This window comes from Lepisma saccharinum, chromosome 11 (genome assembly GCF_977018435.1).
Source record: "Lepisma saccharinum chromosome 11, izLepSacc3.1, whole genome shotgun sequence".
Taxonomy (NCBI): Eukaryota; Metazoa; Arthropoda; class Insecta; order Zygentoma; family Lepismatidae; genus Lepisma; species Lepisma saccharinum.
The window spans coordinates 35,944,386-35,971,246 of NC_139239.1; the positions used below are offsets into that span (position 1 = coordinate 35,944,386).

The 26,861-nt window shown below is 37.8% G+C and overlaps 2 protein-coding genes across 2 annotated transcripts in view; one reads left to right on the forward strand and one right to left on the reverse strand.

The window, feature by feature from the left end:
* LOC145995202 (uncharacterized) overlaps window positions 1-26,861 on the reverse strand; it is a 79,218-nt gene that overhangs the window by 49,222 nt on the left and 3,135 nt on the right. The window lies entirely within an intron of this gene.
* LOC145995201 (uncharacterized) lies at window positions 1-26,861 on the forward strand. The gene is made up of 2 exons (XM_083131760.1): window positions 1-123; window positions 25,771-26,861. The coding sequence occupies exon 2, from the start codon at window positions 25,772-25,774 to the stop codon at window positions 26,627-26,629; it is 858 nt and encodes a 285-aa protein (XP_082987886.1). The 5' UTR covers window positions 1-123; window position 25,771; the 3' UTR covers window positions 26,630-26,861.

The following is a 26,861-nucleotide window of genomic DNA, read 5'->3' on the forward strand; positions in this document are numbered from 1 at the left end:
GGAGAACTTATATCGTCATCGTTGACACGTCAGTCAGCAGATGAAGCCAGCATTTGATAAGTGACTCTAGGCGTGTGGCGTGAAAGCAGAATTCATTTCTTCGTCAAGCTCAATTTCAACAAGGTTAGTTCGAATTTAATTCTTAACTCTTAAGAAAACAGAAGGGGAGTAGAACTTCGGTCTCGTGGAGTTACGGCACGACTGACTAGGTATCTTGTTTCGTCTGTGTTATTTATCTCGGAATTCATGTTCTTGACCTAATTACACAAAATCGGATGTTAGAAAAGCGTAGGCATGATTTGAGGTGTTTATTTTACTCAAGCGAATTCAGTGAGTGGTCTGGAGGAGGGGGGGGGATTTTAATGATTCTCATAATTTCATTCTTAAAATTATAGTCAATTATATCTAATTATATTTAATTTAATTATATATCAGAGGCAAGGGGGCAATTTAAAAATAGTATACTTTTTTTTGTAATAATTTGATGGCTTTGTGAAGTTTGATGCCTCGGAGGAGGAAAGTGGCTGGACTCAAGATTGAGTGAAGCTGTTCACGAAATCCGAACCAGCAGTGCTGCAATATGAGTCATTCCATGCCAAATCAACACAGATATGTGCAATTTCCAACCTGACCATCTCCGATTTTCATGAAATTTAGGGAGTTGAAACTGTGCATGAAACTTAGTAACTACGAACATTTTTAGTTTCTTTTGTCTTGTAATTGTTAAATTATTCAAGGTCAAATTTAGCATAAATTGCCCGTTTTGAGTCCGCTTGGCTATACTAAATGTTTTGTAACTCCGCCCCTATTTCGCCTAGGAAGCTCAAATAAAGCTTATTGTACAGAGAATTGAACAGGCTTTCCAGTGATATATAACAAGCCTACCTTTGGAGAAAAATGTAATTTTGTCACGTGACCTTGACTTTTGACCTTGAATATCTCAATACATGTCATTACCAAATATCGTAAAAAAAATATATTTGGTCCCTCATGCCATACTCTAAAACATATCAAAAAATCATTCTGGGACTGCAATGGGAACAAAGGATACAAAATAATATGTGTAACTATCTGACTGATAAAAGCCCCATTACATGAACTATGACGAGTCAAATGTCCCTTAACACCCCCTACAAAATGTAAAGGAGTTATCGTGGTCATGAAAGAAACAGGTCAGGCACAAGGAGATCCCTAGCTGTGTGTGTCAAGCGCAGGTCCAGCATGTTGTTGACCGCCATATTGAATTCAACTCAAAAATTTCAAAAGAAAGGGGGTGATGTCATATATCAAATCAGGCTAGAATTTCACAGGAAATGAAGTGACGAAGGTTTTTCCAACATATTTTTAACCAGCATAAAGTTATTACTGTATGCTTGTAACCATTTTCTCCTTTTCGAGGTGTTAAAAAAACAAAGCATTAGAATGCTCCTAACGCGTTAGGAACTCATAGAGATCATACTGACATCTCGGGAGAGAAAGAAGTATACGCACCATTGCATATGATTTTAATCAGCGACATTCACCAAATAGTTGAATAGTGAAGAATATTGGGAAAAGTATCTCAAGCAAATACGTGACACTTCCTTTGGAATGAAAAATTTTTCAGTGATGAGACTAATTTTTATGTTCACGGTGTAGTTAATAAAAAGAGTATGCAATACCTGTGATTTGATAATCTACAGTAGACAGATCCCAGTCGAATGGTTGTTGCTGGTAAGCTAATGATGTGGTATAGTGTATTGAGAACGGAAATGATTGATCCATATTCAACAACGAAACCTTAAATGATGAGGGCTTCTTGGATTTGTAAAGTGAACACGTTTTTCATCCTTGCTTACGGGATATGGCACTTTTCCAGAGTTTTGAAACAGGACAAAGTGTGACCACACTATGTGGACATTGTGGCAATTTCTTCATGGTAAATTTCTAGGTAGATTGATGGGCAGATTGGGATCTATTAAAAGGCCTGCACATTCCCCAGATTTAACATCTTAGGAGGACTCTTACATTCAGAAACATTTGAAGAGAATGGTGCATGCACTAAAAGTCCGTGATATTGACCATCTGAGAGATGGCATACTTGCTGCTTGCGATGATGTTGCACCTGCTACATTGCCAAATGTTCTATGTGAGTGTGAGAGACGTCAACGAGTGTGTTCACCAGTGGCGTAGCGTTATAGTACGCCCGTACGCCCGACGTTCCCAGATTTAAAATTTCAAAAATTATAAAATGCTGTGATTATAAAGTAAAACGTGACTAATTTCAAATATGTTTGACCTTCATGGCATTATAATAGCTATTTTTCGCGATCCGCTTGCAACGCTCCACTCTCAACACTCGTTCTAGCATCTCTTTTCAATGCCTTTCCCGGCCGGACGCCGAGCAGGTTCGGCGTACAGGACTCCTATATTCCTTGCTGCCTTTATGGAGGGAAAGCTTCCATTTCTACAGCACGCGCGTAAATGGGCTCTCTTACGCTGGCGTACGAGAGGTCTACCGTGATTGGTTCATGTGACCCTTCCTGCCTTCTGAAGCAGACGACAGCGGCAGAATTCTTACCCAGTTCTTCGCTCTTCGCGCTCATGCAACTCGTGCTGTGTGATGCTACAATACGCAATATTGACTGACGTAACTTTACCAATCTCAAATATACTGCTTCTTAATGGCCACTGCATTGTATAATTTATCGCACGAACAGCGATGTGTATTAGAAACTAAAAGATCAACACAGTTTTTGTCAAATAAGTTGGTGAAGTCCTCGTGATAGAAATTCAGCCTGTGGCTGCTCTACCACTTAACCCGCAAAACTATTAATTTTTTTATTGTATTTTTTCGTTATTATCTAACTGCTTAATATTGTGTCAATGGAAATGTTTAGCATTCATTTGAAAACTCTTAACATCGAATGGTCTCTGGACAAAATTATTTTAAAATGTTTATCAGCATTCTCAAGATGTAATAAACAGTGGTCTGAATTACTAATCGGCACTGTTACGTCAGTAGAGTGTACGATATTTGGATCATCCACTCTGCTTTTCACAGTGCGCCAAGACGACAGAGGTCCCTGGTTCAAATCCCAGCTAGAGCACGGGTGTTCTTTGTCAGTGTCCCTTCATCAATATCATCACTCATATTCATATTCGCGATTAACCAAAAGTGGTAGAAAAGCGAAGTAAAATAAACCAAATCAATGAGTAGTTGGATCAACCACAACAATGACGTCTGCTGTTGTTCAAAGGCGCTTGTGATTCAGGTAGGTTTTCTAATGACTTGTGTCATGCAGAAAGGTATAAAACACCAGAGTTCAAAACATTTGTGGCATAGTGAGGCATCTAATTGTCTAGCTAAAACATGCAATGATGATGTTTTATTGAAAACCCAGCTGACTTCAGGCAAATAAACAATACCTGTGGCGACTAATACCATAAGTAAGTTATTAAGCAAGAAAGGGCCGACCCTTCCTTCGGACTTGGCGTTCCCACCCGAAATGATATATCACATCACCCCCTTTCCTTTGAAATTTTTGAGTTGAATTCAATATGGCGGTCAACAACATGCTGGACCTGTGCCTAACCTATTTCTTTCATGACCACGATAACTCCTTTACATTTTGTAGGGGGTGTTAAGGGACATTTGACTCGTCATAGTTCATGTAATGGGGCTTTTATCAGTCAGATAGTTACACATATTATTTTGTATGCTTTGATCCCATTGCAGTCTCAGAATGATTTTTTGATATGTTTTAGAGTATGGCGTGAGGGACCAAATATATTTTTTTCACGATTTTTGGTGATGACATGTATTGAGATATTCAAGGTCAAAGGTCAAGATCACGTGACAAAATTATATTTTTCTCCAAAGGTAGGCTTGTTAATATATCACTGGAAATCTTGTTCAATTCCCTGTTAAGCTTTATTTGAGCTTCCTAGGCGAAACAGGGGCGGAGTTACAAAATATTTAGTATAGCTAAGCGGACTCAAAACGGGCAATTTATGCTAACTTTGACCTTGAATAGCTTAACAATTACAAGGCGCACGAGGCTCAAAATTTTCGTAGTTACTAAGTTACATGCATGGTTTGAACTCTCCAAATTCCATGAAAATCGGAGTTGGTCTGGTTGTGGGCTGTGTTGATTTCATATGGAATGACTCATATGCAGATATCAAAAATTCCAAAACATCTGAACACACAACGTATGTTCATCAGTGATGTGCAGTAACCAGAGACGTAGTTAAGGGAAACGGGGTTCCCCGGGCACAGAGGCAAAGAGCCCAGAGGCGCAACCACGAATTTTTGTCTTGGGGGTGCAAATACCAGGATAAACATACCAAAAATTATAATAATAATTATAATAATTATTATATAATAGTTATTATTATTACTATTGTGCTGGTGGTAATAATAGTACTGTAGTAGAGTAGTAGTAGTAGTATCAAATACGTTATCATCCTCTTAAATCATGCAAAAAGTGGTAGAAATCGATGCTAAAGCATTTGTGTTGATCAATTCAACCATCTCAAAATAAACCAAGAGCAAAAAAAGTATGTAAATTGTCTCTCAAATGTGCACGCCCCCCCCCCCCCTAAACAATTGTTCGTGCATTGAAGACAATATCAATAAAGAGAAGCCTTACTTCTCTCTCTGGTAATTTACAATGCATTACAGGAAACAACCAAATATTGGGAGCGAAGCGAGCAAGAATATTTTTGGATCCAATTTTTTGCAAACTGAAAACAATATTGATTAAATAGGGTGCAAATAATTTCACGAAGCGCCATGGCATTCTCTCTTTTACAACTTTTTTTTCATTTAGATCGTTCGGCGCCCAGGGCCAACTCCCATCGCACCCTATCTACGGCTCCGAACTTGAAAAGACTAAGAAAAGCAAGAACATTTTACGAAATGTATTTTTAAATTTGAAATAAAGGGGGGAAATTGCCTCTCGGTGCCCCCTGCAGGTGCCCTTGACCGTCAATGTTTGTCTCCCCTAGAATTGATATCCCCCTGCCCCACCTGTGGTTGCGCCGCTGAAAGAGCCTTGAAGGACAAAATGTGGAACGTCAGAAAAGTGCAGACGTCTAGATGACACGTGAAAGTATTGGCGTCAATTAAATTACAATTTTTGTTTTTGGTTTGTAAAGAAAATCTAAACAATTTCTAACTGTCTTCGCTCGCAATAAAACCATTTCAGCAGGAATCATCAAATATATATTCATTCCTTGTAACAAGTGACGCATCCAGAGGGGGACTCGGGGCTCGAGCCCCCGAAATTTTTCGTTTTACACAGGAGAAAATTAGGTTTGTTGCTTTTCAAGTGTGAAATAAAATATTGTGACCTTAATTTAACAAGAAAAAGTAATAGTTATGGTTTTAACAAAGTCAACAAATTTAGCAAATTTCACACATTTTATAAGACAAAAAAACTTAATTTCCATAGGAACCCATTGCCGACCCATTATGAAATTTTGCACACAAATAGTCAATTGATGTCTTCAAAATATACATTTTAAAAAAATAATAATAAAGGGGGTGTTTTTGAGATATTCAAAAGAACTTTTTTGGGAGGTTTATGAAAAATTACAAAATTCAAGTAACACGGTCATGTTGTATTTCAAATTAAAGCTCATTACAAATAGAAGAGGATGTCACCAATTCGAGCTCTCTAGGTCAAAGACTACAAGACTAAGACTAAGTTTTTTTTTTATCTACAGCTGTTTAAAGATTTCAAAAAGTCGTCCAAATTTGGGATTTTTGCTTTTTTGAAAGTCAACAACTCAAAACCGATGAGCCCAAAAAATCTGAAATTTGGCAGTTTTCGTCCTCTTGATAGGTGCTATGAATAAACAAAAAATCTTAAAAATCTGAATCCTAAAGGTAAAAAAAACATTTTTTTTATTGGTTGATTTGATTTGATATTAAAAAAATTAATTGTTATTTTGCGTCTTTGACAACTTGCAGTTTTACTGTTGGGTTAATTAGGGTAAATAAGTACTGAGAAAGGGAAAATTAAGAGAAAATAAAATACTGCAGATAGTGTGCAGGTCTCAATTCCAGCGCTACGTACTTGAATCCAGCTTAGGCAACATAAACGACGTCATACATCTGTGGTCATACTCTGCTTAGCCCCTTCACGGCAACAACACATCTTCATGTATAGGGGAAGCTTATATGAATCCTATAATATGTAGTTAGTATTAACAATTTAGTTTACACTTAAATGGAAAATGTCTTGAAATATCTAAAAAAAATTAACGAACCGGAACGGTCTGTTGCCATTTCTCACGAGACTGAGAAGGTTTCCTTCTATTCACGAGCCGGAACGCCGTTCCGTTCCACTCTGATCCATTTCGAGCCCTGACTTTGAGTGTTTCATCACTGACGAAGGGTACTCTTTATTGCTCTTGTTCTTTCAGATATACATCATTTTAAGACTGCTATAACTGTTTAACGGAAACCTTTCTGGCACACATTATGTACACATCACCTCAATAACTGACTCTCAAAGAACTTGAAGTGCAAGGAACATGTGAAAATGTATATGATTTGGTCTTTTAAAAATTCAGATTTGAACAAGTTTCTGGGCATAAAGTACCAGAAGTGACCACATTACCTCTATTTCACGATTATTTTCACACGAATCACATTAGTTGCATTGCAAATACACAGTTTCTGTTTCATTCTTATATTGTGTAACCCTTAAAAGTATTTTTAAAATATCGCACGTTGTTTAACTTTTAATTCACTCTGTATTATTCACACATTAATGCATAAAATTAGCTTGAAAATAAGTAGTAGGTTGTTCGTAGCTAATCATAAATTAGTTGTTTCACAGAATGGGTGTGAATTACCCTCTCCTACTAGACTCTTAGCATTCCAGGCAACAGAGGTAAATTTTCACCTCTGTAAGGGATTATATTATTTTTATCCCTCCGTAAATAATAGTCACATTTTTAGTAGATCTTGCCATTAGGTTTGCAAATATTAACTTGTTTATGAGGCATATAGATGATTTCATGTTTTCAAACGTCATCATTATAATCCTCGATAACACTTGTGGCAAATGTGAAACCGTCTAAATATTGTTGGGTAACATAAGAAACATCAAGAAATTCACAGGGCGAAATAACCAATACCTTGCAGGGTTTCATCTTGTTTCCTAATTTTTCACAACACAGACGGAGTTGATGAGCTGTGTTTGGAACATGTGTTAATTTAAATATTGGTTATTGATAAACAGCTTAATTTATTGCAGAATGAGAAAATACAATGTGTCCGACGAAAAAATATACCAATAAAGAATTTAAATAACTCAACAATCGTTGACGATAGAAATGTCAAATAACGTTTATTTGGAAGAGGGAAGAAAGGAATTTTTTTTACCACCAGAAGGGAAAAAATCGTAACATAATTAAGCGCATGCGCGGCTTTGTTCGTGAGTAGTCTGTACAATGGCGCCGTTTACTGTTCGTCAGAAAGTTGAGTGCTGCTTTTGGTTTGCAGAATTGAAGTCTCCTGTAACGGTACAAAGAAGATTCCGGCAACAATATGGACAGGAAGCACCAGAACGTCAGTACATTGTTAAATGGCATAAACAATTGCTGGAAACAGGGTCTTTGTTGAGGAAGAAAGGTAGTGGTCGGAAGCTTGTGAGCGAGGATAAAGTGGTTGCAGTTCAGGAAGCTTTCCAGAGAAGCCCGCGTAAATCTGTGAGACATGCTATTTCTCAACTTCAAATTCCACGTTCTACTGTGCATGATATCGTACATCTAAGCCTATTTGTCCTTTTTTGCCTTTTTCGCCGTTTTTTGGCTTATTGGTCCTTTTTAGCCTATTTTTAGGTCTTAACGGCTTTTTTTTGCAACTTCACCTTCTTTCGACTAGGTTTTAACTGACCATTCTCAATTCGAATCATCATCAGTTCATCACCTCTTAAACATCCTTTCTGTAGTAAAGAAATAAAAATAAATAAATACATAAATATATGTGAACCATCCCTGAAACGAGAGAAAAAAACATTTTTGGACGACTGAAGCAGGTACGGTACAAGGTCCTTTAACCGTAAGTTGTCTGGAATGTCGCGCTGTAAGTGGCAACTTTATCTTGTTTTGAAGCTTTCAGCAGGGTGTATACGACCAGACAGCACGCGCCTGAAAAGATCTCAAGTCAGATAAGGAGGTGCCGCGCATATTCATTAAATATATAATTAGAACTGAAGTTATTAATTAATTTGGATCACATTTATACGTCCTTTTTTTCGTTTTTAGGTCCTTTCTTGATATTTTTAGGTCTTTTTATAGGTAATATTTGGCAATTTATAGGTCTTCAACTTCCAAGCCCTAGTAATAAGTCATATGTTTTGCTGTCTCTGGTCATAGCCCCCCCCAAAGTTGATGGTTTAGCGGTCTCAGCTCCCCAAAGTTGATGGTCTACAGGGTAGCTAAATAAGTCACTTAACACCCCCAGTACAAGACCACTGCGGCATGGAACGTGAAAATGGCGATGACCAATCGTTGACTGGCCAAGGGGGAACCACATTGACGTCACTCGCATGGTCGGCAGCCATCTTGATGTCCGCCATCTTGAATTCAACTTCAGAAATTTAAATGGGAAGGGGGTCGTGCGACATATCAAAATGGGCTAGAATTTCACCAGGAAAACAACTGTGACATTTGTTTTCACCTAACTTTAATTGTTGCAGAGTTAACAATACCACAAAGTTATAACACACGCTCAATATGACATCCCTCTTGCGCAACACACACGTGTAATCGTCTCTCCCATGACCTTACCACATTCTGAAGAACCTCAGGAGTTATTGCAGTACAAGCATCCACAATGCGTGTTCGCAAATGGGCCAGATCCCTGATTTTTGTAGCATACACCATGGCTTTCAGGTGACCCCAGAGGTAAAAGTCCAATGTTGTCTGGTCAGGTGAGCGTGCAGGCCATTCCACAGTCCCTCGGCGACAGTCCAGTGGTGAGGGAATTGTTGATCTAGGTACTGACGGACTATCATCCCATAGTGCGGTGGAGCACCATCTTGCTGGAACCATTCAGGATAGCTCCCATCCTCGGACAGTAAGGATGGTAAGAATCTGCTCCCGTAGCAGAAGCAAGTAGCCCTCAATGAAAAATGGACCAACAAGTCGGGAACCCCAAGTACCACACCACACTGTTAGCTTCCCGCTAATGGGTCACCTTGCTGGGATCTGTCCAATGTGGATTTTCGGGTGACCAGTACTGCAGATTTTGCTTATTCACCTCTCCCGACACATAAAAATTAGCCTCATCACTGAACAGAATCTTGCTACCGACGGCAGGGTCACGTTGCAGTTATGCTATAGCCCACTCACAAAACTGCAAACGCCTGTCTGGATCGTCCTCACTAAGGTGCTGCTGCAGCTGTATCTTATACGGATGCCAGTGGTGGTCACGTCCAATCCTTTGAATTGAACCCCTGCTGACACCGCTTTCCAGCACCAGTCTCCGTGTGCTACGGGTTGGGGACTTTGCAAATGATGCCAACACCGCTACAGCAGTACCCTCATCCGTGGCTGTTTTCGGACGTCCATGTCGCGGCTTGTCGTCCACAGATCCAGTATCTTGAAACTTTGCCAGCAACTGGCAAATACAATAGGATGAGGACGCACATAGCGTACAAATGAAGAGGTTATTTGATTAAACAGCCCGATTTGGCTACACTTAAAACTATGCCAAGATGCCCATATGCCCTAATTGTTCAAGTGTGATATGCTGTCAAAATCCCAAGAATTCTGAATCCTAGTGTACAAATGAAGAACCCTCAACAGACAGATTTGGCTACACTTAAAACTATGCCAAGTACCCATATGATCTTATTGCTTACAGTGTGCTACTCTGTCAAAATCCCAAGAATCCTGAATTCTAGTGTACAAATGAAGAACCCCCCTCAGACAGATTTGGCCATGTGTGCAAAGGCTACATCTGTCAGATTGTTGTCCATAAACTTGTCAAAAATATGCCCCTCTTGATATCGTTTTGGCTACACCTAAAACTAAGCCAAAAATGCTCATATCCTCATGCTCTACAACTTACAGATCTAATTCAATACAGAATTACCTTGGACAAAGGCAGGCTGCAAATTCTGATTTCTTCTTAATCTTTAATCAGTTTTATTGCTCGGGGCAATTACTTAACTCAGAAATATATTAATCTATCAAACAGTTTTGATCGGGAAGACTAATGTATTGCTTGCCCCGAGCAATAAATTATGCACGATTGGAGGCTTTCATATTACATTATTGTTGGCACGCATGGGGGGGGGGGAATCTACACAGAAAAATAAGCTGAAAGGGGGCATTAATGATATTTCTGTGTAATTCACTGAAAGGGCATGAAACTTCAATTAATATTTCTGTGTAATAGGGGGAAAATTCTTAGTAAAAGAACATTACCCCCTTGCATGCTGTCATGCAAGCCTGAGTACAATTCTAAAAGGCTCTGTTCTGATAATATATACACAAGTGAGACTTTGAGAATATTCATTGCACAGTTCAAAGTCCAACTTTGACTGTATTTAGCTGATATAGAGCTCATAGCTCCTGGGTTCTATACTCAATAGAATGTGGACATAGTCCCATGGCTTATATGCTTTGTAATCTTGTAATCAAAGGCTCCTGGGTTTGAGGCCTCCCCATGGAGAAGTGTTAATATTGCTGCCTTGTAAACAAGAGCTCTGGGTTTGAGCCCTGGTAAAATGTGTAGGCCTCCCCTGATGGCAAAGTGTTGGTATTATTGCCTTGTGATCAAGAGGCTCCTGGGTTTGAGGCCTCCCCATGGAGAAGTGTTAATATTGCTGCCTTGTAAACAAGAGCTCTGGGTTTGAGCCCTGGTAAAATGTGTAGGCCTCCCCTGATGGCAAAGTGTTGGTAATATTGCCTTGTAATCAAGAGGCTCCTGGGTTTGAGGACTGGTAAAGTGTGTGAGATTGAAATACATGTGGCAAAATAATATCCCTACACGTGAGATTTTGAGAATATTCACTACTAGCTGATATACAGCTGATAGCTCCCGGGTCTGAAACCTGGTAAAGTGTGTTATACAACAGCATAATAGAGCAAAATTATTTTATATTAGGGATCACCAGAGCCTAGTTACTGCTGTTGTCTGGGTATAAAAGCACCAGCTCAGCCACTAACTGCTGTTATAATTGTTTTGGCATATTATCCATAGTTCTGTTTTTTTTGGACCAAGAAATTTTATATAAACAAACAATAAAAATGCCAAATCAAAAATATTGCAATCAATGAAATAAAAATATATCTAGTTCTAATTGGGCTAGGCACCGGCATAATTGTGATCCTAAGAAATGCAGAAAGGCTACAAGAATATGCCCAAGATGCCATAAAATATTAAGCAAAGCATATTACAATAGGCATAAGTGTACTTGTTATGTACAGTCATCAACATTGCCCTCACAGCCATCTACATCTGGTCTGAAAAGGAAGCATGAAGCACCTGTTAATGCTAGAGCAGCAAAGCAGCCAAGCTATGCACCACCTATCCATAGCAGTTTTAATGGCCAACTTAGGGATCACTGTTTTGAATCTGAGCCAAGATGTGACATTAAGAATTTTTTGAACAGTATAAATCCTGATGTGCAGGCAATTCTAAATGCACAAAATGGCTCATATAAGCTGTCCCTCAAATTGTTTACACAATATAAGAAGTCAAATGGCACAAAATTTACACAGCCCCACATAATAGAAACTGTAGCTGTATATTCAAATGCAAATTTAGACAAAATAATAAGCAGTTTGATAGAGCAATTGAATATTAAAAACACTCTGAATTTGCAGCAAAAGAGTCAGGATGGAGCCTATGCGGATCTCCACACAAGCTCTATGTTAATATTTCTGAATTCAGCCCATTACAAGGATCTACATATCTGCCATTACCTGCCAATATTAAAAACAAAAAAGCCGTGGTTAACATAAAAAATAATGATGAGAAATGTGTATTTTAGCTGCTTTGTATCCAGTTTTAAGGCATCCTGAGAGAATAACTTATTATAAACAATATGAACACAATTTTGATGATGCTATGGAGGGCTTAGAATATCCAATGTCTGTTCAGAATATTGATAAATTTTTAAAAAAAGGCCAGGGATATCAATGGTAAACAATTATCTATTAATGTTTTTATTTGTTCTACTGGCCGTGGCAATTGCTTGATAGCACCTCTCAGAATCAGTACACTTGATGATGATTCTGCTGTCCCGATTGATCTGCTCTTAATTGAAGAGGATGGCACACACCATTACACTCTGATACATAATCTTGAAGCTTTAGTTAGAACACAACTAGACAAATCTAAGACAATATTCAAGTTGTGTAGAAGATGTTTAACTGTATTTGATGGTCAAAAAATAATAAATGGGGTTCGTGAAGTGAATACAGAAATTGCTAAAAACAAGTTAATTGAGCATCTGAAATACTGTGGCAACCATAAACCTGTTCATATGGTAATGCCTAATCCAAGTGAAAATGCCAAATTCAAAAAATTTGAAGCCTTGTTGGAACACCCATTATATATAGTCTGTGATTTTGAATCAAACCTCAAACCCCTTGCATTCTGCAGCCAAGATCCTGATGAATCTTCAATTACATCATACCAGTTACATGAACCTTCTAGTTTTTATTATGTTGTTGTACAGGATGGTGTGGTTAGTAAAGAATATTTATACATGGGAGCAGATGCCATCAAAGAATTTGCACATAGAATAGAAAATGAGTGCCATGACATAGCATCTAATGTCTTATTAAAATCAAAACCCATGTTGCCTTTAACAAAGGATCAGATTGAAGATTTCAACAATGCAGAAAAATGCCCGGTATATGATTCTGAATTTTCAGATACAAATATCAAGGTGAAACACCATTCTCATACAGATGGTAAATACAAAATGGCCCTGTGTAATAGCTGTAATATTAAGATCCAGAGACCAAAATTTGCCCCCATATTTGCCATGGTGCATCTAATTATGATTTTCATCATCTGATCAGGTACAAGGGGTTTGACAAGCAGAATTTAAATATTTTAGCAGAAAATAATGAGAAATATATTGCTATTAGCAAGATAATTAAAGTTAATGGTGTTCCCATTCACTTAACATTTCTTGATTCCTACAGAATTCTGTCCGCTAGCCTGGCTACACTGGCCAGTCAATTATCTGATGATCAATTCAAAATGACATGTGCTATGTTTCCAAATCAGGACCTGAAATTAATTAGGCGGAAGGGTGTATATCCATATGATTATGTTACAGATTTTTCTAAATTTGATGAGTGTGCTCTGCTACCACAACAAGAGTTCTACAGCAAACTCAGAGCATCTGGAATCACTGATGAAGATTATCACCATACCCAGTTGATGTGGAACATTTTAAAATGCCAGACATTTGGTGATTATCACAAGGCATATTTAAAACTTGATATGGCTCTCTTAGCCGATATACTGCAGGCATTCAGAAAATCTTCCATGGAAAATTATAAGCTGGATCCAATGTATTTTTACAGTGCACCAGGCCTAGCATGGTCTGCAATGTCTTTAAACACTAAAATGCAATTGGATCTGATCCAAGATCAAGATATGTATCTGTTTATGGAACAATGTATAAGAGGAGGCATGGTGCAATGTTCTCAGAGATATGCCAGAGCAAATAACAAATATATTCCTGATTATGATCCAGCACTGCCATTACATTATATACTGTATGTGGATGCAAACAGCTTGTATGGTTATGCTATGATGGATAAATTGCCATATGCAGGGCTTGAGTGGGTTGAAGATTTCAATATTAAAGATCTTCAGGATTTTGATGACAGTGACTATGGCCTGTTCTTAGAGGTTGATCTGACAATTCCTGATGATTTACACAACAAATTTTCTGATCTGCCCCCAATTCCTGAGGTTGAGTGTTCACCTAGCTCTAAACAGAAGAAGCTAATGATGACTCTGGAGCCAAAACAGGGTTATGTCATATATTACAAAAACCTCCAGTTTCTGATGAATCATGGTGTTCAAGTGACCAAAGTTGGCAAAGTCTTAAGGTTCAGGCACTCAAGATGGTTGAGGCCATATATTGATACAAACACAGAGCTTCGAACATCTGCAATGAGCCAATTTGATAAAACTTTGTTTAAATTGATGGTCAATTCAGTGTATGGCAAAACCATAGAAAATGTCAGATACTGATGTTAAATTAATTAAAGACCCCAGCCTGAGCAAAAAATTGATAGCAAAGCCTAATTTCAACTACAGAAGAATTTATGATGAAAATATGGCACTTTTCAACATGAAAAAACAAAGATTAAGTTTGATAAGCCTATTTATGTAGGGGCTGTGATATTGGAATTGGCCAAATTACACATGTTAAAGCTGTATTATGATGTGCTGAAGCCTTTTTATGATGATCGTGTAAAACTGATGTACATGGACACAGATAGTTTTATTCTTGATATTCAGACAGAAGATGTTTATCAAGATATGTCACAGCCTGAATTGCTTAAATATTTTGATACTAGTGAACATACAAAAATTCAACCCCACAACAAAAAGGTGCCTGGCAAGTTAAAAGATGAGACACTTGGTGATGTTATTGTGGCATTTGCTGGGTTAAGGGCCAAGATGTACAGCTTTGAAACATGTAGTGGTGCTGTTGGCAAAAAGGCCAAGGGCATTGGCAGAGTAACTGTTGACAAAGAGCTTGAATTTAAAGATTATGAAGATTGTCTCAAATCCCAGAGTTTAATTAGAACATCAGAATGCAGAATTCGGAGTGTGGATCACTTGTTGACTACAAATGTTGTAAGAAAAGTGGCTCTAGACCCACATGATGATAAGAGATGCATTTTGTCATGTGGCATACATACTCTACCATGGGGTCATTGTAATTTGAAAAATGGCAAACAATGTCCAATTACAGAGCATGATTTGAAATAAATAAACATGCCTATGAACTTATTTGGGTACAAAAAACAGGCTATTATGGACCTGCCAACACCAGCACCCTCTTCTGATATAATATCTAAACTAAGTGCTTTGTTAATTATTCATCTGAACAGCATACTTACAGATGTTGATGATGAAACAGGTAAAACATTGTACATATTTAACAATAATTTAAATCATTACCAATTACCTGTAGGTGGTCAATTACAATTTATTACAACCCCCGAGGGTAATGTCAAGGTTTCAATAGGGAGAAATATTTACAGGATAAAGCACTCAAACATGGTTTCTGGCACTGTATATACTGTTTCTGCTGGTGACTGCTTATATATTGAGGTCCCGGGATCCTATGACAAGCTTATACCCTTTTTATAGAATTTAGAATTAGATATTCAATAATAAATAACCACTAAAAACAAAATGCTTAATGATATATTTGGCCATACAAGACATGAAGATCACAGTGATGAGATTCTGATGCTTGATGTCAGAGTCAAAAAATTAAGAAGTGATTTATAAGCTTTACAAACCACACTCAATGCCAGTCTTCAACTAGAAATTACAAATTTACAATCACAATGCATGGACCCTCTTCTTAAAATTGATTCAGAACTCAAATTGTTGCTTCAGAAATATACTGATTTGGCAACATTGGATAATTTTCAAAGTTTAGAGGAGGCTGTAGCAGCTCTTCAAGCCAAATTTAAGACCCAGGCCACCAACTCTGAGCAATTGAAACAACAATTGGAAGAGCAGATAAATAATGTCCAGACAGAGCTCCAAACAATTGTCAAAAGCATAAAATCACAAGAAGATTTTGATCTAGTGATTTCCACTCTAAAGGAACAGATTCAATCACTACAGATACCTAATCTGGATCCTCTGAACAAAGCCATAGCCGAGGTTAAAGAAAAAATTGAGACACTTGAAAATTTTATGAACAACTTGCTATCTTCTGATGCTTTGAGTGCTATAACTCGGAGTGTTGCCAACATCAAGCTGCAACTTGAAACATATGAAGATTTTGGAAAAATTCAGAGTACCATAACCCATCTTGAGGGTACAATAGCAGCAGTGCAAAGTGATCTGACAAATGTACAAGAAACTCTAGAATCCCGCTTGCCTGGTATTGTAGACACCCTTGTCAGTGTCCAGCAACAGCTCACAAAACTTGAAAACCTCAACACTGAATCTGAGCTATCTCATTTTCATCACTTGATCGATGATATCCAAACAAAGCTTGAAATTTTACAACAATCAACACCTACTCAGGCAGACATAGCCCTGCTCCAAGATGCTATGCAAAGTGTGGCTGATGCTTCTGAATTAAATAATGTGAAATTGGCACTTGAATCTTTGCAAAATACTGTATCAAATCTGCCTACATCACAGGAACTTAAAAATATTAAGAGAGCTGTGAATCGCATATTGAAATCAGAAGATGTCAAGAATATCCAGACAGAGATCAAACAACTTACTCAGACAGTGGCCACTCTACCAACCAATCAACATATTAATGAACTGCATGCCCTGTTTAAGGATATCAGAAGACAAGTCCATGATCTTACTGCTCAAAATTCAAAATTGGCAGTTGTTGAAAAATTACAGCAAATTGTAGCTAATATCAAGCAACAGCTAGGAAGCATGGAATCCAACCAAGCAAATGCTCTGTCTGTTTTTGCCACACAGCTTCAAGAGATTGTGCAACAATACAAGAAACTTGTTGTGGACATAAAGATCAAGCCAGGCCATGATGATGTTGTTAGGACTATCAATGAGCACCTTGAATCTGTAACAAGTAGATTGCTTACAGCAGAAAAAGAAATAACTGGCATAATCGAGAATCCTAAACATACAGTAATTCTTGAATTATACAGTATCCCCAACAAAGAATATGATTCACCATTTACACCAGGTGGCAAAATATATATGCTGTCCCCTGCACAATTTTATTACCAGTTTTTTGTTGGGGGCACACTTAGACCAATCAAGATCAAATATTGGCTACAACCACAGGCACACCACTACCCTACCTTATCAATAACAAATGCTGAGAACAAAGCAAAAATCACCAGTGTAGAGTTAGAGGATTTTACAGATCCCAATACATTAGAAACATCTTATGCTGAAGATGATGGTTCTCTGGAATTTAATATACAAATAGGAGACAAATTATATTTAGAAAATCCTGTAGTATCAGCTGCTGAACACCCTATAGTTGCAATATTCTTGTTTACATACTATGTCTAGACAAATTATTGTTGATGAATTACACAGACAAGCCAGACATAATTATAAGAGACTGCCAGTGGTTACAAAAGGCATAGATGATTTATGGCAGTGTGACTTGGTTGAGATGGCAAGCGGACAGCTGAAAAACTTAGACAAGATCAACAAGGGCTACAAGTATCTACTCACTGTCATAGATACATTTTCAAAATTTGCCTGGGCTGTGCCACTCAAATCCAAGACTGGAAAATGTGTTACAGAAGCCTTCAGGACAATCATCAATCAGAGTGGAAGATCACCGCGCTATTTGCAAACAGATAATGGCAAAGAATTCTATAATTCTGTGTTCCAACAATTTATTAAAAGCCAGTCAATACAACATTACTCGAGTTACAGTGATCTCAAGGCCTCTATTGTAGAAAGATTCAACAAAACCCTAAAAAATCATATGTATAAACAATTTACCCTCCAAGGTAATTATAAATGGCTTAATATTCTTCCAGAACTTCTACATAAATATAACAACTCTGTCCATTCCACAATCAACATGAAACCCTCTGAGGTAACTTCATCTGATGAGCAAAAATTGATCAGTACTGTTTATTATCCTAGATACCAGCCAACAACAAAAAAAGCCAAATACAAAGTAGGTGATCAAGTAAGAATCAGCAAATATAAGCACTTATTCAAAAGAGGCTTTACAAGAAACTGGAGCACTGAATTATTTACAGTGGTTCAAGTTAAACCTGGGACCCTTAACACATATATAATAAAAGATCACCGAGGAGAAATTCTCAAAGGCAGGTTTTATGAAGAAGAACTCAGCAAAACTAAGCAGCCTGACACATATCTCATAGAAAAAATCATCCGCGGAAAAGGCAACAAGATACTGGTGAAATGGCTAGGACTCCCAGAACACAGCTGGATCGAGGCAGACAAAGTGATACTATGAACACCTGGGATGTTATAAAAAGATTGCCAGAGCCTGAACAGCAGATTAAGAGAAATGGCAAGCTGCTGCCTGATAATATTAGATGTCTTATTGTTGGGCCATCGGCTTGTGGTAAAACTACACTAATGATTGATAATTTTTTCTTGGCACCCAACTGGTTAGACTGGAAAAACAGGCACTTGTATGTCTTCTCTAAGAGCTTAGAACAATTAAAATATCAGCAGTTGATGAAGCTATATGATGGACTGGATATAGCCACTTTTGAATCAGATGTTAAGCCACTCCATGAATGTCTTGATAACTCTGTTGTTGTGTTTGATGACATTATACTGGATAATCAAAACAAGGTTAGAAATTTTTTTACACAGGGCCGACACAAAAACATAGATTGCTTCTACCTGGCACAGACTTTTTCAAAAATACCGAAGCAGCTGATCCGAGACAATAGCAATTTTATATGTGTGTTTCATCAAGATCATACCAACCTCAAACACATACATGATGAATATGTAGGTGGGGACTTGAGCTACAATGATTTTTCTAAGTTTTGTAGTAGGTGCTGGAACCAGGACAGCTATGGGTTTGTCACAATTGATATGACAAGGAAACCCAATAGTGGCAAATACAGAAATAAAATTAACAATTTTCTAGACATTGAAACATATATAAATAACCATGAAAAGGCCAATCATTGATGATCTTAAATTAAGAAATTATCTTGTAAAAAGATTTAAGGGATGGAAATCAGAGAACCGAGGAATCTATGAACAACACAAGCAAACAGAACAGCCTATTATTGATGCTATTAGTGAATTAGATAAAAATATCAAACCTGTTACAGAGCAAAATCAAAATTTGATCACAGAGCTTGTACCTGTAGCTGCTAGAAACATATTAGATTATCCAATCACCCCACTTTCTAGTATTCATACACCTAGTCCTGTTGCTCCTCGAAGAATTGAAGCTACTCAGGATCCTATTGAATTGGGTCTTCTTGCTCAAAAATATTTAAGCACACCTAAAGACAACAAAGATGAGGTTTTTGGCTTATATGCTGACACAGAGCGTGATGGTAGCATCATACATAGAATTGGCAATTTCAGAGTAACATTTATGGGAGATGATCTGATTGTATATTCAGAATCTCATCTTGGAGAAAGAGGTGGTTAAATATCCTGGCACACCTGGATTGTGGGAACTGATGACTCGGAAGAGACCTGGCAGCTATACAGATCAAGATTATGAGCACTACAAAGAAATATTAATAAAATCAGATGCTCTATACCAGAACAATGATCCCACACAAAAAAGAGTCAAGTCTAGCAGTGGAGCAAAATACAACAACTTAATCAAGCCCATATGGTCACAGATCAAGACAGGTAGTGGAATCAAACAATACAACATCCTGCCTAAAGAATTTGTGTGGGTTGATGATGTCAAGAAACTTGTAGATAGGTTGCTGGTGATAGCTGGGGAGGAAAATGCTGGCAACCACAATTTTTACAATGAAAAGGTTGGAATTATGGACATGATAAGCACCAAATTGTCTAATTTTATAGTGAATGACACTAAGGGGATTGGATATCTTATAAAAATTATTAATACTCTACCACCTAAATTTTGGAATATCTCTGAGGGTCGGGGGCTGGTTAATGACATCATAAACAAGCTGCCATTTGAACTACACATTCCAGGCTATCAGTATTGTGGTCCCGGTACAAAATTGGACCATAGATTAAACAGAGGGGACCCTGGTGTTAATCCCCTAGATGCTGCTTGTAGAGACCATGACATAGCATACAACACACATTCTGATCTTGATAGGCGACATGTTGCAGACAAGAAATTAGAAGAGGCTGCATTTGGTAGATTTGTAAGCAAAGATGCTTCTTTAAGTGAAAGAATAGCAGCATTGGGGACCACCATAGCTATGAACACCAAACAAAAACTGGGGTGGGGGTTGTGAATATGTATATAATAAACCTAGGATGAAGGCCAAGGGTGTTATGTATCAGATACCTCATGCAGGTCTTAAATCTCTTAAAACTATTGATAGTCTTTTAACCAAAAAGCAGCGCAAGAAAAAAAATTCTTGTCTTGCCAAGGGCCATGGTATGAAATTATTACTTAGTACCCCTCAATTAAAAAAATTACAGCAATCTAGAAAAAAATCACATGTGGGTGGCTTCATATTTACTATCCCAGCCATCTTAGCAGCACTTGGGGCTGTTGGGAGCTTGGCTGGGGGATCAGCTGCTATAGCAAAAACAGTAATAGATGCCAGGAAGAATAAGGCAGAATTAGATGAAATAAAGCGCCATAACCTGGCCATGGAAAAACAAGGCAAAGGTGTTAAGAGAGCCATGAATAAGTTTAAAAAAAAACAAGAGCCGCTTACAAACCAAGATATTGAAGCTTTAATCAAGCCACTGGGCATCAAAAATTTTAGAGGTGTGTACATGTCTGATTCTTTACCAGAACAACCACTCAACAAAGAGTGTGGCATTGTTAATTTGGATAAGTACAAAAATCAGGGCACTCACTGGATCTGTTATCTTAAATATTTAAAAAATGAGGCATTTGTGTTTGATTCATTTGGAGGTATTCCACCTGAAAATTTAAAACAATATCTAAAATCAACTAATCTTTATTACAATAATGCCCGTGTTCAAAACTTCAAAGATGTTAATTGTGGACATCTGTGTTTATCTGTTCTTAGATATCTGTCTCAAATAAATAAACCATCAATTGAAGATTTTCAAAAGGCCCTGTGGTATTTAAAACATCATGGGGGTATTCCATCTCACCAGCCAAAATTCAATATTGAAACTTAGATTACATGATGATATAGTGTATCCCAAAACAATAGCTCTCAGAGCATTTTATGGCATGTACTTGATCCCTAATATTACACACCACAACAACAAGATTGCAGTTGGGGATCAAAAAATTGTTATCACTCCAGGGCAGTATAATCTGTCCACTCTAAATGCTCAGTTACCCAGAGGTATAGTATTAACTGAAAATTCTGTCACTCACAGAGTAGAGATTGTGTCTGCTACAGAAACAGTGGATCTGGGTACTATAGGAGAGCTGTTAGGATTTGAGAACAACACAAAACTTGAACCAGCCATCAAACACACTGCTATTAATATACCTAAATTCTTAGGCATAGAGACTCTAAATATTCACTGTAATGTGGCCGAGGGTATGATCACCAAATCAAATGGCATAGGCACTCACAAACAAACTGGCATCATTGCAACATTCAAACCTAACTCTGAATTCATGGAGCCCATCATCTACACTCCATCACCAACATTATATTTTCCTGTGAGCCATAACAGAATAGATTACATTGAGTTGATGGTCACTAATGAAAAAGAAGAATTAGTTGATTTTGCTGGAGCCACAACAACTGCTATCATTGAAATTAATATTTAAATAAAAATACATACAAAAAAAATGGAAAATATTGAGAGTTATGAGCTACAATCATTCCCCCCAAACAGGAGGACCTTTGCAAATTTAAATCAACCCAACACAGAGATTGAGATAGACCTTGATGTAGGAGATGGCTTTATACACCCCCACAGAGCAGATCTATACATCAAATTTGATGTTGTAAAGCTCGATGGTACAGATTATCCGGCAAATTCAAATATAAGATTGGTAGACAATTTTGTGCCACATCTGTTCTCTGAAATTGAGATCAGAAAACATGGTGTTGTTATAAACAGCGTAGATTACCCTGGCATTACCTCTACAGCTTTGGCCAAACTAAAATTATCCAAGACCGAGGCTTCTTACTACAAAATAGGTGGATTTGAAGCTGGTGATAAAATTATATCCAAGAGCCACACAGTGCTGTTCCCCATGCGCCTGTTGCCAGGATTCTTCTCAGATTACAAAGATATTATGTGGAAGGGTGGTTTAAGAATTACATTTAGAAGAGCTGCAAATGATAATAATGCTTTGATGAGGTACAGTACATTAAACTCTACAGGGGAAGCTCTGCCTAATACCCTACCTGATGAAGGCAAATGCATTATTCAGACTATGGAGCTAAGAATTCCAGTTGTTGAATATGAAGCCAGTTATGCTCTTAAATACAAAGCAGATATCCTAAAAAATCCACAAGTACCTTTACAATTTTATACATATCAATGTGTACAGAAGCCTGCTACTGGTACCTATTATGAATTTGATGCTACAAACTCATTCTCCAGTATACAATATGACATGCCAGATTTTGTGGTGGTACTGTTTCAGACTGGAAGACACAATAATCAGGAAAAAAAATCAAGTAAATTTGATAGCTGCAACATCAAGAACATATATCTTAAAAATGGCAGAAATGAGGTGTTTCCCAGAGAAAATTATAATTTAGACATGTCCAAGGATGATTTCCTTAAATTATATGAAGCATTTACAGCATACAAAAGGGTCACTACTGGCAATACTGACATGTATTACACACCAGATGAATTTAAAACACAGAGACCCATGTTTGTCATCAACACTTCAAAAAGGAAACAAGTTGTGGTTAATGACAGGACAAACATTAAAATTATCTGTGAATTCCACGATACACTCCCTGATGACACCATATGTAGTGTTATTCTTATAGGTGAAAAATCATATATTTATGATGTAAGAAATGAGAGAGTCACAGAGCAATTCTAGAAGGCCTCTGCATATTACATTGTCTTAGTATTAGATATATGAGTTGAGGCTGGTGTCCAATTAAAATATTGAGCATATTCCAGGTAACAAGTATTTAAGCACATATTACATTATATTATTGTGTAAGCAAAAGCTCTTATGAGCATTTTTGGCTTAGTTTTAGGTGTAGCCAAAACAATATCAAGAGGGGCATGTTTTTGACAAGTTTATGGACAACAATCTGACAGTTGTAGCCTTTGCACACATGGCCAAATCTGTCTGAGGGGGTTCTTCATTTGTACACTAGAATTCAGGATTCTTGGGATTTTGACAGAGTAGCACACTGTAAGCAATAAGATCATATGGGTACTTGGCATAGTTTTAAGTGTAGCCAAATCTGTCTGTTGAGGGTTCTTCATTTGTACACTAGGATTCAGAATTCTTGGGATTTTGACAGCATATCACACTTGAACAATTGGGGCATATGGGCATCTTGGCATAGTTTTAAGTGTAGCCAAATCTGTCTGTTGAGGGTTCTTCATTTGTACACTAGGATTCAGAATTCTTGGGAATTTGACAGCATATCACACTTGAACAATTGGGGCATATGGGCATCTTGGCATAGTTTTAAGTGTAGCCAAATCGGGCTGTTTAATCAAATAACCTCTTCATTTGTACGCTATGTGTGTCCTCATCCTATTGTATTTCACATGTGACACCGGTTGTCTTGCAGGATTGCGGTTATTGAAGTCTGCGGCAATGTCACGCGTACTTCTCTCCCCTGACATCAATATGATGGCAATCCGTTCCTCACGTGTTAGTGGCATTTTCGTTCAGATCAGTGAAAAAGGAAATATGCTACTCTTGACACGATCAATTCACATCATCACTCTTTTAAACTTTTATGTAAAGACAAAACACAATCGTAATTCCCATGCCAACCAATACTACAGGGTGGCTCAATAAGTCACTTAACACCCCCAGTACAAGGCCACTGCGGCATGGAACGTGAAAATGGCGATGACCAATCGTTGACTGGCCAAGGAAGAACCACATTGACGTCACCCGCATGGTCGGCAGCTATCTTGATGTCCGCCATCTTGATGTCCGCCATCTTGAATTCAACTTCAGAAATTTAAATGGGAAGGGGGTCGTGCGACATATCAAAATGGGCTAGAATTTCACCAGGAAAACAACTGTGACATTTGTTTTGACCTAACTTTAATTGTTGCAGAGTTAACAATACCACAAAGTTATGGCTCAATAAGTCACTTAACACCACCAGTACAAGGCCACTGCGGCATGGAACGTGAAAATGGAAATGACCAATCGTTGCCTGGCCAAGGGGGAACCACATTGACGTCACCCGCATGGTCGGCAGCCATCTTGATGTCCGCCATCTTGAATTCAACTTCAGAAATTTAAATGGGAAGGGGGTCGTGCGACATATCAAAATGGGCTAGAATTTCACCAGGAAAACAACTGTGACATTTGTTTTCACCTAACGTTAAATTTAAGGGCGATTTCCGCATGGGAGAGTGGACACGTTCTTTCCTTTTTGCTTAAATGTTTATTGTACAAATAATCGTTAGTATGTGATTATGTGGAATTTATTGTTAGACCAATCACTGAAAATGTCCGGATATTGACTTACCGGTATGTACATATCTTGTACAGGGTGGATCAAAAAGTCACTTAACACCCTCGGTACAAGGCTACTGCAGCGCGCAACGTTCCCCCTTGGCCAGTCAACGATTGGTCATCGCCATTTTCACGTTCCATGCCGCAGTGGCCTTGTACTGGGGGTGTTAAGTGACTTATTGAGCCACCCTGTAGAACATTTCAAATGTGTATTTAAAGTTAAGTTCATGTGGCACAATTCAAAGTAAACTTTACAAGAGAAGCAAAATAATACATTAGATCCTCTTAAGCAAAATTATTTGGGGGCTCTGCCCCCACATCGTTAACATGGGGGGGGGGGGCTCGAGCCCCCCTATGACCTGTTGCAAATTGCAATGACAAAGAGTGAAAATGTGAATTCAGGAGAGCCAACCAGCATGCTCGTGAAATCAATTTGCCTGTATCTTTATGTTCAAAGCTTTTCTTCTAGACAATAATAATAACAATAATAACAACAACAGTAAATATTTCATATTTACTCCTGAATCCTGTAATAATTGGCATCCTCCAAGGACATATTTAAGGGGGTCCTGCGGGTCCGAACCCCTCGACTTACCAAGTACTCCCTCTGTCCCATAATTATTGTCCAGTATGCCAAAATGGTAACTTTTTATTTAGGTTATTTTGGATACTTGATCGGCCAATTTGTATTGATCCTTGAGTAATAACGTTGTATGACACATTCCCGTGTTTCATTTACTTCTTCTGTATACACCAATGTCACAGTTTGAATATCGTACAATTATTATGGGACAACAAACAAAAGACGAACTTACTGGAAGGCAAGGATTAGATTAGGATTTTATGGCTGAATGACAGTACCAAAGAAGATTTATGCACACTACTACTTATAATAATATACATAAAAAATAGTCAGGAACTTCACTTTTCATCAACGGGATCTAACATCCCTTTCTGTTTTCAAAAAATAGTTTTTGACATTAATTTCCTTGCCAATACAGTTGTTTTTGTAAAAATTTGGCGATCTCAACTACATGTAAGCTAGATGATGAATAAGTGCTGTTATATCTCTATTCTTATTTCTCTATTATTAGGTTAATAACAATACAATATTATTTATTTTACATATTATCAATAGTGATATTAACTTATTAATTTAGACATTTATATTGCTATTATTTCTGAGACACTTTCTTCGAGCCCCCTGAATATATTTCTATGTACGTGCATGCCCCATTTCCCCCCCCCCTACAAAAAAGGTAAAGTTTGCAGATCTTCTTTTTCTTTTCAGGATGAGCAAGGAAAGTACCATAACACGTTCTGTTGAGAAGAAACAGTTATGCGTCATGTGGGCAGCAGTGAAATGCGCTGGTTGCTCGGAAAATTTATTGTCTGAAATATACGAGTGTTCCGATCATCTCCTTTGCTACAGTTGCCGTCGAAATTTCCGTTACTGTCCAAAATGCAATGTGGCCCTTGTTGAAATTGAAGCGGCCAGGAGGAACGCAGGATTGGAGAAACTAGTTTTGAAACTACCCATTGAGTGTCCAAATATAAAGTTTGGGTGCTCAGAAATATATACAGGCAGCGACCTCAAACTGCACATCAAACAATGTGATTTTACCCACTACAGGTGTCCTTATGATGACGACCCAATGTGCGAGAAGAACGCCCGTTTCAATAGAGAAAACATGGAGAGTCACATTCTGGAAACGCACTCCATGCATGTGAAGGCTGGAAATGTGTGTTCCGGGGGAAAATCCTGGGAATTTCAAATGGCTGATTGGGATATCAACCCCGTCTGCTTCCACATTAAAGACTGGGGAATGTTTTTCCTATATGTGAGTATACAACAGGGCATTACCAAACAACAGCGAACTTGTTATGCTACTAGTTTACATTTCGGAGGTAGTCCGAGAACAGAAATGCCCGTGACTGAACCAGATACCAAAGACGTACATATGTACTATCTAGGTTTAGAAAACGAAGCAAAGAAATATACATTCAACAATCCTTCTGGAGAGCAAGATGAGGTAGTGTCTCTCGACTCAATGGAACCTACTCATAGAGCACGAAAGCTGGATGCTGGATATGAACTCAAGAATGCGAAGGTCTATACCATTCAAATAAAACTTCAGAAAGAACTATAATATTGCCAGAACCACCTTTGGTTGGTTCAAGAATTATTCCTACTTGTATTCATTACCGCATGTAGCTATGACTTGATGTCGTTCTTCCTAATATTAGGTAAACGCTTAATTTAGGCCTGTTTCTGTAACAAGGAGAAACAAATAATTTGTCTTAAACTATTAGCAGTAAGTAAAATACACACATGTAATAACTAAATGAAAAACAAAATAAATCTGAGTAATCATTATCGCA

Coding starts and splice junctions, on each gene's coding strand:
- LOC145995201 (XM_083131760.1), top strand. CDS start 25,772: ATGAGCAAGGAAAGTACCATAACACGTTCTGTTGAGAAGAAACAGTTA.